At 41.4% G+C, this 14248-nt stretch overlaps 1 protein-coding gene across 1 annotated transcript; it reads left to right on the top strand.

The window, feature by feature from the left end:
• Positions 1-2189: 2189 nt before the first annotated feature.
• LOC133444848 (calphotin-like) lies at positions 2190-12721 on the top strand. Its single transcript, XM_061722750.1, has 8 exons — positions 2190-2449; positions 5004-6429; positions 6818-6938; positions 7720-7900; positions 8765-8848; positions 11696-11766; positions 11985-12120; positions 12221-12721. Exons 1-8 carry the CDS (start codon positions 2375-2377, stop codon positions 12242-12244), a joined length of 2118 nt encoding a protein of 705 aa, XP_061578734.1. The 5' UTR covers positions 2190-2374; the 3' UTR covers positions 12245-12721.
• The last annotated feature ends 1527 nt before the right edge of the window (positions 12722-14248 follow it).

Here is a 14248-nt window from a genome sequence, read left to right as displayed (position 1 = left end):
TGTTTTTTTTTTTGTTTTTTTTTACTTAAAGGCAAGGTAAGTTTATTTTTACAATTCAACACAAGGTAATTCAAAGTGCTTTACATCAACATTAAAGGCAGCAAGACAGAATTAAACAGTAACAAGTCAATTAAAAAGGGAAATAGAAATGAGAAATAATAATACAATACAATGAAATCTCCTTTCGGCCACAGTGAATCAGTTGCCTCCATGTTCTGGATCTCTGGAAAGCGTCTAGAGACAACATCTGTTGTATTAGACGCTATATAAATAAAATTTAATTTAATTTAATTTAATTTGATCCTGTCTTCTGCATCCTCTTCTCTTACCCCAACTACCTTCATGTCCTCTTTCATTACATCTATAACACTCCTCGGTTCCTCTGGGCCTCCTGCCTGGCAGTTCAAAACTCAGCATCCTTCTACCAATATATTCACTATCTCTCCTCTGGACATGTCCAACCCTCTCAGTCTGGCCTCCCTGAATATTTCCAAAGCCTCTAACATGTGCTGTTCCTCCGATGTTCTCATTTCTGATCCTATCCAATCTGGTCCCTCCTATAGAGAACCTCAGCATCTTCACCTCTGTTACCTCCAGCTCTGCCTCCTGTCTTTCCTCAGTGACACTGTTTTTTTCTATAAGATTGTACACTGATTGTTGCTCGCAGCGCAGAACCACCTCTTGTTTTTATGACCAGACTGATTAGCTGAGTTATTCTTTAGGTGAGGATGGTGAAGAGGAACAGATGTTTAAGATTGATGGGTCCCCGACCCCTCCTGTTTTTCCTCTGGGTTTTGGTTGTAGATCTTTGCTGGGTTGGCATGTCGAATTAGAGATAGACAACAGAAAATATATGGCTGAAAGTGTGACATGTTTAAATTTCTTTCACTGCACTTGGCCTCCCAGATAAGGTTCTGCTCCTATAACGTACAAAACACCTCCCTTTTTCAGTATAAATATGACTGGATTGATGACCATTTCTCTCCTACCCATGTGGTTTGAGAAAAGTGTACCTCCGGCTGGAAAACATTGTGCATGATATAATAAAAGCTTGTATTAACATTTGATTCTGTTCACTGGTTTTCTTATGGCGCACTAGAAAAACGAACAAGAGGATGTTTGAAGATGTTTCCCTGCTTCAGCACACCCTGATAAAAATGACAGTGTCATTAACAGACTTGTGCAGACCTGGATGACAAGCTGATGATGAACATTAATAAGAATCAGGTGTGATGATGCAAGAAAACAGCTAAAACATGCAGGACAGGGGGTCCCGAGCAGGCCAGCTGACAGTCTTGCCGGGGCCTCGGACAAAATAATCAAAGATGGGCCTCCCTGCGCCCGGATCTCTCATTCTCCCTCTTCCTCTCCTCTCCCTCTGCTCTTCAGGTTTTTATACAAGCTAATGGACGTTAACATTAGGGCTAGCCAGTTAGGTTAAGTTACAAGGTTGGTAAACGTTGGCTGCGCTGTTTCTTACCTTGCTCTACGCTGACTTTATTAATTCCAGCTTCACCGTCAACCCCTTTTTAAAATATTTGTGTAAAGAATCTCTGAGGCCTCTATTTTCTTCTTCTCTTCTTCTCTTTTCTCTTCTTTTCTGAGCACCAGACTTGTGCTGACCGGACATTTTGACCATTCTAATGGTTGAATTAAATGATAACATCAAATTTTGATCATCGGCCAAACCATTTTTGTGTTGAGGGTTCTTGACCACAAGGACAATTAGGAAGAAAACAAATAACAAGCTTTTATGTAACTCAAATACTACATATTTTTTCCACAAATAGGCATATTTTGAAACATTTTGAAAAATGATTTCATAATTTAATGAGAATTAAAAAAAAATTAAAAAAAATAAAATAAAAAATTCAGTTCTGGGCCCCACCCTACCCTGGGCCCGGGGCAACAGACCCGTTTGTCCCCCCCTATCGGCGGGCATGGTCCCGAGGGCCAGGCTTGAAGACCCCTGCTCTACCAAACAACACAATACAATGAAATAAAATAGAATAAATAACCAAAAAATTGATAAGAAAAGAGGTAAAATAATAACTCATTTTAACTTAAAGTGGACATTATTGTGCCAATGAGAAGGGCGTATGTGTTCATTGTAATGTGAATATGAAGTTATAATCACTTTTATTAGTGATGATGGGACATTCTGTTCTCTTGCGGATCAGTGGTTTAAAGGCAGCGGACCAATCAGCGGCCGCGTTGTTCAGCCTCATCCAATCAGAGCCGCTGTTGATGTGACGTGGAGGTGGGCGGGTCCGCGCGTGTCTCGTCTGGAGTTGGATTCAGGTTGTGGATTCAGGTTTGGTAACATCATTCCCGGTCGTGGAGCTGCGGTGTGCAGCAGCTGCAGCGGGACGGGATGGGGGGCAACAGCCCGAGCCACTTTTCCGAGGAGGAGGAAGCCGGAGGGCTCAGTTTTTTGGAGGGGATTCGGGTAAGTGGAGGTTTGAGGACATTAAAGCCTGAATTATTATTATATAATATATATAATTATATAATTATTATTATTATTACCAACGCAGAGCCTACGGCGTAAGGTGCGCGTCGCCGCGTACCCTACGCCGTAGGCTACGGCGTAGGTTTAACGCGGAACCATAAATCGGCCTTAAAACGCATAAACGCTCTGCATGTTGTCATCCAGCTGAAAGTGGGCGGGTGCAGCCCTGAGATCATTATAAAACACCTAGTTTTTGTTGCTGTCATGAGTTTTTTCTTGGAGAAAATACACCTTTCTTTCTCAGCCCTGCTTCAGCTAAAGGAGACATGTGATCAAAGATATTTTTCTGTATATGTGCTTATTTAAAAAAGAAAATAAATGAAAAATTCACCTTGGAAAATCAGAAAAACCTCACCTACTGACTTCATCACCCAACAACAACAAAAGAAACACTCAGTTAATTGTATTGTATATAACATTTGTCTCTGACTTGTCTGTTATTTCCAAATTTTCAGACATAAACATATAAATAATACTGTCATCTTTTTGTCAGTGAACGTGTTGCTTCACTGTGAGCTTAACCCTAAACCGGATGTATGATATTTGATACTTAAATGTCTTCAGTACCACTAATATAATCTTTAAAGAAAAAAAGGAGAAAAAAAGTTGCATCCAAAATTAAATACATTTACCGTGGTCGAAACAATGATTATAATTTAGAAAGTGTTTAGGTCTAAAAAAATGTTTCAATATATATAATTAACACTTCAAATAATATTTATAAAAAGGGTAAACGAATAGTGTTTGTTATGAAATTGGTGTTCTTACTAATGGCTACCTAGTATGACATTTAGACATAGGAGTGTCCATGCAGCTGGAACTGGGGTTAAACGGTATGACGACATTCCCAGTTCCAGATTCCAACTTCTGAGCTGAATGGAGCGCGTCATCATTTTGCGACCCCATCTTCTAAAACTCACTTCTAAATCTTTGTTATTCCTTTTAACTGGAAAGCACAAAGACTGTGACATTGATTACAAAAGATGTACACCACCATGCTGTTGAAAGAGGTGGAGCCATGTCCAGTGGCTGACTCCACCCTTACATATGGCTGCTGTGAGCAGCTCTGTGAAAACATGGTGAGGTTAGAGCTAATAAGTTTCATATTTAAATCAGATCATGCCACAGACATTTCTTTAAGACCTCGGAATTTGAGACAGCTTTGAGAAAAGGGCAAACTTTGCCTCCTTTAAGTCTCTTGACAAAACTATGATAACAGTTAAGCTCCACGGTTTCTATCTCTGATACATGTAACCTTTAAAAGGGGGCCGTGTGTGCTTTAGAGCATATATATAAAGTGACTAGCAAAATTAAACATGACACAACTTTTATTTTGTTTGGTGCATACATACCAAATCTGAAAATGTGTAATTCAGTGAGCCAATCACAGTTTCAGCCTCTGTGATGTCACCGGATAAGATTAGTTAGTTCATATAGTTAGTTAATATTTATTTCGGTCAATCACAAGCATAAAAATCAATAAACAAGATAACAAACATCCACAGGTTTTTCCCTGGTCAACAGTGATTATTTTGACCGAATATAATAATAATAGAATATATAAAAAGAACAAATGAAGTATCATGAGGTTACACAAAATAATAATAATAATAATAATAATAATAATGATAGCTCTGAAAACAGAAAGTGAAAAGATGCTAAAGAAACCGACAAAACCAATTTAAGTTGTCATTTCATCTCATGCATGTGTACATTCTTCTTTGTTTGCTTATTGTGCGTCTATATGTGTGTCCATTACCTTTGCTTTGAATAATATCTTGTATGCTTTTATTGAGTTTGCTAATTTAAGGTCGTTGTCTAATGAGTTCCACAGTTTTACTCCTAAAACGGATTTACATCTGCCCTTTGTATTTGTTCTTACTGTTGTTGTCTCAAACATTGCTGTTCCCCTGAGGTCATGTTTGCCCTCTCTTGGCTTGAACAGTTCCTGCAAGCAGCCCGGAAGTAAATTATTATAAGCCTTACCTCTGATCTGGTACTGTGAGGAGTATTTTACCTCCCCAACTTCCCTGCCTTCATCTCCACCCGGCTTCACATTATACTGCATTTAGTGAAATTGTGTACTGCAGAAAATGTGGATTTAAAAAGAAGCACAGTCGAGTGTTTCCCTTCAGCCCTAAAACCAACCAGTAGTACGTCCTTGTGGTATCTGGGTCAAAGCCAAATGTCACCAAGCCAAAAATATTGTGAATAACTGAACAAATCATTGCAGTAAATCTCCTTCAAACTCATTATGGTTTAACAATTACTAAAGAGACATAATGGTTGTCTTTCCCATATTAAGGGGCTGAATTTCTCTGGTTACTTTTATTTATATATTATTTAAATAAACCTGTTTTATACTTCTTAATGAAACACTAATGTGAGATGTTTCTTAGAGCACCGAAAAGTCTAAAAACATCTGGATTATGAGAAAGTGTCAACATGCCCAGCAGTTGGCGCTGCTAACATTTCATTTCTCTTCCATCAGCTCTCGGACAGAATCATCGACCGGATGAAACATTCGTCAAAAGTCACGTGCCCTCATATCTCACCCAAACCACCTCCACCTGTGGTCACCCCGGTTCCTCCACCACCTGAGGAACACTCACCTCTTCTGACTCCTCCTCCTGTTCCTCCTCCTCCTCTTCCTCAGGAAGCCACACCCCAACCACCTCCACCGGTGGACATTTCTCCTGTAAAACTCGCCGCCCCTCCTCCAGTGAAGTTTCATTCCCTTCCCCCAGCCTCTCTGGAGCTAGAAACTCCTCCACCTGTGGAGCCGGCTGTCCTTCCTCCACCTGTGGAGCCAGAAACTCCTCCACCTGTGGAGCTGGCTGTCCTTCCTCCACCTGTGGAGCCGGTTGTCCTTCCTCCACCTGTGGAGCCGGCTGTCCTTCCTCCACCTGTGGAGCCAGAAACTCCTCCACCTGTGGAGCCGGCTGTCCTTCCTCCACCTGTGGAGCCAGAAACTCCTCCACCTGTGGAGCGGGCTGTCCTTCCTCCACCTGTGGAGCCAGAAACTCCTCCACCTGTGGAGCTGGCTGTCCTTCCTCCACCTGTGGAGCCGGTTGTCCTTCCTCCACCTGTGGAGCCAGAAACTCCTCCCCGTGTCTCTGCTCCCCCATCACCTCCATCCCCAGCTTCTTCAGTGGTCGTAACACATACGGAGCCTGAATCTCCTCCTCCGTCTCCTGCTCTGGAGGCAGAAGCCCCGACCACGCTGCAGACAGCAGAACCGGTCAACCAACCACTGACCCTCCCTTCATCTACGGAGGCGTCTGCTGTTGCTGCCGAGCCTCTTGAAGCTGCCGCCTCCTCACCCTCACCTGTGGGTGCTTCTCAGCTTCCTCCCGAGGTTGAAATCCCACAGCTAGAAGCAGTAATCCCTGCTGAAGCATTTCCTCCAGCAGAGGCGCCTCTCGTGGAGCCTGTAGTCTCAACTGCTGTACTTGAGACAGCGCCTCCAGATGAGGCTTCGGCTGCAGATTTGATGCCACCTCCAGCTCCTGCAGAGCCCGCTGCAGCACCCGTTGCAGCATCCGTTGCAGCATCCGTTGCAGCATCCGTTGCAGAGCCCATTGCGGAGCCCGTTGCAGAGCCCATTGCGGAGCCCGTTGCAGCACCCGGTGCAGCACCCGTTGCAGCACCCGTTGCAGCACCCATTGCTGCACCTATTGCAGCACCCGTTGCAGCGCCCCCCACAGACCCATTTTTGGAGGAAACCTCACCCCCCTCTCTGTGTGAGGCGGTGTCTCTTATTCCCACTGAAAGGCTCGTAGATGAACCCTTCTCGGAGCCGGCAGCACCGCCTCCTCCTGATCCAGCTCCACCTGCGGAGGAGTTCACCATGGACACATCTCTGCCTTCCTTTATTGAGGATGAATCGCCCGTTACAGCAGTGTTAGCGGCTGCAGGTGGGTTGGTTCAGTTAATGGGGGACATATTTCGGCCTCGCTTTGCTCTCTAGGGAGCAGGAACATCTTAACAGTATTTAAGATAGAAGAAGTGAAATGTGTGGCAATTTATATACATCTACAGGAACTGGATTCCTTGATGGTCCATTATGGTCATCAGACGTAAAATATGTCAACAGAAAAGCTAAAAAAGCAGCAAAATGTTTGCAAATGTTAGTCGGTGAAAGTCCTAACTGCAGCTAACCAACAGAACTACTGCTTCAAAACTTCAAGAATAAGATGAAATGCTTTATTTTGTTGCTGGTTTGATTCCTTTACTTAGTTTTAAACCTGCAAGTAAATAAAATAATGATAATACATTCCTCACACACACATTTGGTGTGTTCAGGCGCGGCCCCGTCTGTTTCTCCTGAAGTGATGGAGGAGGAGCTGAGGCGGGAAATCAAAGCAGAGATGCAGAGAAGTCTGGAAGAGGAGATGAAGCAGAAGAAGCAGGAGCTTCAGCGACAGTAAGTGACGAGGTGGATGGGATTGTGTTTGTATGTCAATATGATCTTTGATAAGACAGAAAAATGTTGCTGTGATTTTAAAAAGGAATAAATAAATCAGATTTTAGGATTTATCGGTTCATCATGTAATTTGAAAATTATTGTTTCAACTATTTTAAGACTTGATATATTTGTAAAGTTTAAAAAAAAACCTTGTTGAGGTGACGGAGCTTCAGTGCTCATTTACTGTGTTGGTAACGGCCTCATCAACAAGTCTTTTTATCCTTTTCCATTATTTGGCGTGTTTGTATACGTTTAACAGGAGAAACATTGAAATGTGGATTATAACATAAAAACATAATTGGCCAAATGTGAACGTTTGTTTTTATACATTTAAATTTCACTTGAACAATTAGTGGTCTGTAATATTTAGTTTGATAGCGGTGGCTTTTATTTGACATTAAAAACAGTATTTTTTCCTTATCTGTTTAACAGAAAAGTAATCTAAATGAAAATCGACTGATTTTGTTTACGGATGGATGTAATCTCACCAGCCACAACAGAATATGAAGTGTTGAACTTGTTTTAATATGAACAATTGACTGAAAGAAAAGAAAAAGCAAGAGATATATGAAGATTTTGTTGTCCATTTTTCCTGCTTCGCCAGCCTGATCAGAATACACTGACAAAATAACAAGTTTACACAGATTATTAATCCTCTTAAAACTTAAGCTCCAGCCTGCTAACAACCTGATGCATCGCCTCAGCCGTGCAAGTAGACGTGTGCTTTGTGCTTGTGAAGGCTGGATGAGTTGAAGGTTGTGGCAGAAGCAGAGGCCCTCGCCGCCGCTCAGGCTCAGGTGGAAGAGCAGGTGAAGAAGACCCTGGAGGAGGAGAGGGCGGCTTACATGGAAAAGCTGGTGCAGTCCGTCGCCAAAGAGCGAGTGAACACGGACGACGAGAGGCTCCTGGTCCAGCGCTACGTAAGCGGGAAAAGACGCGCTAGGGCTGGGCGATATGGACTAAATCTCGATATTTTCTAGCTAAATGGCGATACTCGATATATATCGATATTTTTTCTGTGCCATAATTGGGGTTTCCCCCAAAGCATTATAGCATAGCATCTCTGTTAGCTTCATTTTTTTCTGAGGCAAACCCTTAAAAAAAACAGTCAGTTTTAATACAAAGCCTCGTGCCAAATGTCACACAGGTACCTTTATTAACAGAGGTCTGCACAATATCAAAATGTATAAAACAAATGAAATAAAAATAAACTGCCTGCATATATAGAATAAAAATTAATTAAAAAAAAAATTAATTAAAATACACTGTGCAATTAATACAATGTAGATAGTAACAGGCAGACTTTTCCACTGAGGTTGACAGTTGTGCAAATAACAAAACATTTGTGCAAATCTCAAATAAAACATTCAAGTCAATTTGCTATATAATAAGCAAATAAGCTATATCAAAATTATTTAAAAAAAACAAAAAAAATGAAAATATATTGCTATATATTAAAATCTCGATATATCGCCCAGCCCTAAGATGCACCCAATATTTTTATGTCAGGGTCTCGACATGAAGTCTGTCTGTCCTCCTCTTATCGCCCTTCTCTCTCTTTCTCTCACTTTTGCTGTTTCAGTGGATGGAGCTGAAGGTAAGACGGGAGAGACTTTATTCATGCATGTCTTCTTTCACTTCAACTGTGTTTCTGTTGCACATGAAACCCTCTAAAGTTCGTACCTCCTAAAGGCATGAGGGACAGTATCATAGGAGCGTGTGGAGGGTGGGTGTCACATGACCTTCCTGCCACTCTTATGCTCTGAAATGTCAACCTCACGCAGGCTCATCAGCTGGAGGAGAAAGAAAACGAGTTGAAGAAGAGAGACGCGCTCTACCAAGAGCATGTTGCAAAAATGGAAGCCAAGGTAAGTTTACATTCCATGGGGTTGTCACCAGTTTGAGTTAAGACGGCGCTGATTTGACTGCAGAAACAAGTCTGATCATAACCATTTTTAAAGGAAAATTGTGAAATAATTACATTTTTAAGGGATAAATACTGTTAGATCAACAATTATTTGAGCAGAGTTTTTATTCTCTGCCTTTGTTCACCATTGCAGTGGATTTTAAATAAAATATTCAATAGTTTCAGCCTAATTTAAGCAGAATATCTCCTTTTTCAGGTCCTTGAATGTGTTTGGGCAGTTGCATGAAAAGACGTTACGGTAATTAGCCAGGTGGGGTGCACTCCCTCATTCCTTCAAGACAAGTAGAGCAGATGAAAGCTATGGAGTGAGAAGTCCGAAGAGATGCCAGTACAACTGAAAGAAACCAACATAAATCTATAAGAGAGGTAGTGAAATCCTCAGGTGTGGTCAGGTCAACTGTTTGGTTCATCTTTATAAAAGATGAAAGCATTGTTGAGTTCCAGCATTAAAAGACCTGGAAGAAAACTCTGGAGAAGGTTGGTGTATTATTGTCAAAAATCTGTAATCAGAGATTCCTTCATGGATCTAAAAACAGAGAATTTACAACAATCTTCGAACAGCTGGTAATGTCCAACAATAAGATGACAAGATGAGGCTTTAGTAGAAAACTCCACTGAGCTGGAGTCAGATTCCTTGAACAGATTATGTATCGTGATGGGAGGAAAAGGAAAGGGACTGTTCATGATCAACGTCATACTACATCATGCATCAGACATGGAGGGTGAGGTGTCATGGTATGGGCATGTAAGGCTGCCAATGGAATAGGCTTACAGGTGATTATTGATTATCAGATTGACAGTAGTAGAAGAGTATCTGGATTATATTCGGTATAATTCATAGTTTAGGGCTGTTACTCTGCTTGTATTCAGTCAGATGCTTAAAAAACTAGTAAGACAGCGCTTGACAGTGCAGGTGGGTAATAACTCTCAACGCACAGCAAAGGCAGTTCACGACTTTGTGAAGAAAAAGAAACTGAATATTCTTCAGTCAGTCACATGTTCACAGGCCCACAGATCATGGTTTCAGTCACTGCAGATGATGCTGGAAGCAGCGTCTCAAGGTGGCTGCAGTGAACGTCTGCAAAGCATCTCCTGGGAGGAAACTAGACATTATTGATTTTACATGGCTTCAGGCTTCAATATGTGGCTGTAACTCTTTGATCTTTAATCGTATTGAACACAAACAAATCAAGGAGGAAACATCTCAGAATTTCCATTATTTGTAGTTCAGGAATCAAATAGAAGCAACTTAATGGTGCATTTTGACGCCTTAATGCAAAACGTCTGGTTTCAGCGACTGATGCATCGTTCCAATGAATCACACTCTTGCTTGATCAAGTAAATCAGCTTGTATCCGTCGTTCACCTGTCATAAACGTGACAATACATAGGACAAGATTGCACCTTGAGTGTTTTCTACACTCTTTCATCCTCTTGGTCTCAAATTATGGCTTTCTTAGTTTATTTGTATATCAGAATCAATAAGGCAGCATGAAAGTGAGTACACTCATAGAATAAATCAGTTAAAATGTAATGTAGAAGTTCCTTGAAGAGGATATACTGTACATGACTTATGGGGGGAAGAAAATCAGCATTTGAGAGCAAATATTAGAAACCGAAGTATTGTTGAGGATGAACTTCATTTTTTGTTTTATTGTCCATTGTATGATGAAGCCAGGAAGTTTTTATTTCAGAGAATGCAAGATTGTAAACCTGAGTTGTTTTGGAATGAGGATGATGTTAAATTGGAATGGTTTTTTAAAGAGGAGGTTTTCTCTATGGCTACTTTTATAAAGAGAGCCTGGAAACAGAGAAAGGACAAATTATATGAAAATTGAGAAAAGATCTGATCTGTAATGTATAAGTGGATATTATAATTTTGTGTTTGTGTTTTTGTTTGTACGTAGTTGATGTTTGTTTGCTGGCGTAAGGGTATCTGTGTCTTGTAAGCCCTTATAGGCTGGGCACCTTAAAGGTGTATGACACATAAATAAAAAACAATTCATTCATTCATTCATTCATTCATTCATCAGACAATTTAGAAACTTTAACATGACGTTGTCACTTTGTTTAGGCGTGCCCACGAATTTAAAATCTGTCATTCAGTGACAGCTCGGATTAGTAGGAGACTGTGACATCATGGAACCAGTTTAAGAGGATAATTAAGCAGCTTCCTCATCTTCATCCTCACACAAATTCGAACTCTTTTCTCATTTGTTGTTGAAATGGACCAACAGTGAAACCAGCATTACAGCTGGTGACCCATATAAGGACTGAACAGAATCTTAAGGAGACAAGTCTCCTGAGATCTTGATGAAATGTCTGTTTGTCTCATATAAAGACGGGGAAGAGGGATAATTATAGTTTGAATTGGGTCTATGATGTCATAGTATTCTTTATAGACTTGTATACCAGAGCAATCTGTACAAGCTTTACACCGAGATACTGCAATCATGCAAGTACCACCTTCACTGAGCAACTCGTAGCAGATTGTACACACATTTATCGAACAAAAAAGACGTTTGTTTTATTGGCATCTGTCTAAATCCTACTTGGAGCACAAACTTGTGTGACATGATTGATTTTTATCATAGACTCAGCCACTTCTGGACAGCAAAGACATAAAAATAAAACATAATTTCAGTATTTTGCCAATTACCGGTATATCTTTTTTCTGCCTCTAGGTGGCAGTCAAACTCAGAGTATAGACGGTTGATTTGACCAGGTTGTTACTAAACAACCTGTGGCGTCTTATTGTAATTTATGTCTTTCTGTTTTTTCCCTCAAAGTGTGGAGACTTTTACCGAGCATCTGCTGAGGGTTTCAAGAAAGGCAAAGAGGACACTCATAACCGCTTTAAGTACGTAAACATCCTGTTTTTGTTTTTACTTTGTTTGAATTAACAGTCATAATGAGTGTTGGTGAGAAGCCTTTGTTGTATGTAAGTTGTACTTGGTTGAGAGTATATATACACACACACACACACACACACACACACGGGATAAAAGTGCTTTGAATTGTTGTCACAAATTTAAGGGTGTTCACTTTTTTAAATGTGATATTTGGTTATTTTCTCAGGCGTTTTAATATCCAGCCCGTATGTGGAGACTTGCAGGGCCAGATCTTGAAGTGCTATAAGGAAAACACCGGAAAGACTCTGACCTGCTCCGGTATCGCCTCGGCCTACATGCAGTGTGTGGATAACGCCAAGAAAGTACGATAAATACGGTACTTAAACACAATTCAACTTTATTTCTCACTGTTGTCGCAACTGAGCACTTTTCAACCACCATTTGTTTCTACTCCCGATGCAGAATAAATTGACCACGGGGGGTTAATGTGGACCAACTGAAGAGGGCGACAGCGGTCCTGCTGCAGCACAAAACTGGACTGAAATCAAGAAACCGGCATATTGCAGGAGTCAAAGACGAGCCAAATTCAGCCCAGCCTGTGCCTGAAGCAGTGCCATATGCCCGCAGACCTGGATGTGTGCTGTTCTTTCACGGTTTAGCTTTAAGTAACAAGACACTCAATATCATTCACTGTAAAACCAGCTGTGCCAGTTAGGTAGCAAAATGGATTCAATAATGCCGGTGTGGAGAGATTAAATTCACTTTTCAGTTTAATGTATGTGTGCCTTGAAGAGATGAAAGCTGTGTAAACTATGCATGAAATACCTTTTAAGGGAGGAGGTTGTTAAACTGTACAAAGAAGGGAAACGCATCAATAAACTTTGAGTGAGATTAGTGTATAATTTAAGGAAAGACTAGTGTGGTCTCTGTTCTTGAGTTTTGTTTTTTTCTGTAGGGGAGCACTGTATTAAAAAGAAAGACTAGTGTAATTCTTGTAGCAACTGTTATTTCTTCAGAATGAGGGTAAAAAGTAGGATGTTGGGTACTAAACAAGCCAACGTCCTCCTCGTCCTGTCAGCTGCTGCATGTCCACCACAGTACCAGACCCGGTAGGATCCACAGACTTGGAAAACTACCACTCCATACCACTTGATGGTGGTAGTAAGCCCTTTTTGCTGTTTGACAACTGCCAATAAAGACAGCAAGAAAGAAGGATTAAAAAAAAAAAGGGAAATGGAGCAATGAAATGATCATGGCAGGAGCTGAGACGGATGACGCCTTTCTGTTTGCTGCTTCTATGAACGACGAGGGAGGTTAAATGACTCAAAGGTGACATCGAGAGGTCTGAATGACTTCTGCTGTAGCCAGGAGATGACGAATGATCAGACCCGATACCACCCAGCCGTTTCGGGGCTACGCCCTGTCCTTGACCTGCGGCGGAGGTTTGTTTCAGCCTCGTGGAAGTTCCCCAAAGTTCTCTTTGCAAGGTCCTTCCCAATAATAGGCATGCAACAAATGTGAAGGCCCAGTAAACCTAATCACTGAACCCTGCTATACGGTTTCTACAGGAATGCCCTATCAACAGACATAAAATGTAGAGAGTTCATCGCCTCTTATTTTAACACTTCGGTATTTTGTCCAAAGTATTCAAGTGCCAATCTAGATCTGTGGAAGTAGAGGTAATGAATTCTCCTTTTGCTGCAATTGGTAATTAATTTTTACAGACTTATGACAGCAAAGCAGTGAATGCAAGGATATTCCAGTACAAGCAATTGTTTTTAACACTTTTTGTAGACATACACAGTTAAAATAACCTTGCATTATCTGTAAGGATCCTGTCTACACTAACCCTAAGTGGAATGACATTTTTGAGTTTTGTCAGAGATTTAAAATATCTATTAAGGCTGACACGCTAACATAAACAGGTATTATGTTAAAGGTATTGTGACATCATTTTTAACATGCTTTTAACACTATTAAAAGTCTTGGCCAACATCCCTCAAATGTGTCTAAAAGAGTGTAACAAGAAAAACTTCACTCTAGTACTCCATTCCTGGCTTTTTATTACAGTGTTTTTTTGCGCCGTGAAAAACGGGTCCTTTTTCCCCTTTCCTGTCAATCATTGCTCCGCTCCTCCTCCAAACCTCCTCCAACCAACCGCTACACACTTCTGCCGTCTTCACACACACGCGCGCACACCGACCACAAACACCGACACATAGCCCAGACAGGGCGACTACAGCCCGGGGATGAAGTCCAACCGGGACCAGAGGACCGGGACCGCAGCTCCCCGCGAGCAATACGCTCACAGCGGCGTCGGAGAGTTATGCCGCGTTCCATTTGTCCTCGGAAGTCGGAATTTCCCAGTTCCCAGTCGGAATTTTCAACTGGAACGCCCCTCGAAGTGGGATCTCCTACTGGTAAAGTGGGAGAATCTTCACCACCCCCGAGTTCCCAGTTCCCAGTTCCGATTTCCGAGGTAAATGGAAT

The sequence above is a fragment of the Cololabis saira genome, chromosome 5 (assembly GCF_033807715.1).
Source record: "Cololabis saira isolate AMF1-May2022 chromosome 5, fColSai1.1, whole genome shotgun sequence".
Classification (NCBI taxonomy): domain Eukaryota; kingdom Metazoa; phylum Chordata; class Actinopteri; order Beloniformes; family Belonidae; genus Cololabis; species Cololabis saira.
This window is presented reverse-complemented; position numbering and strand designations above follow the sequence as displayed.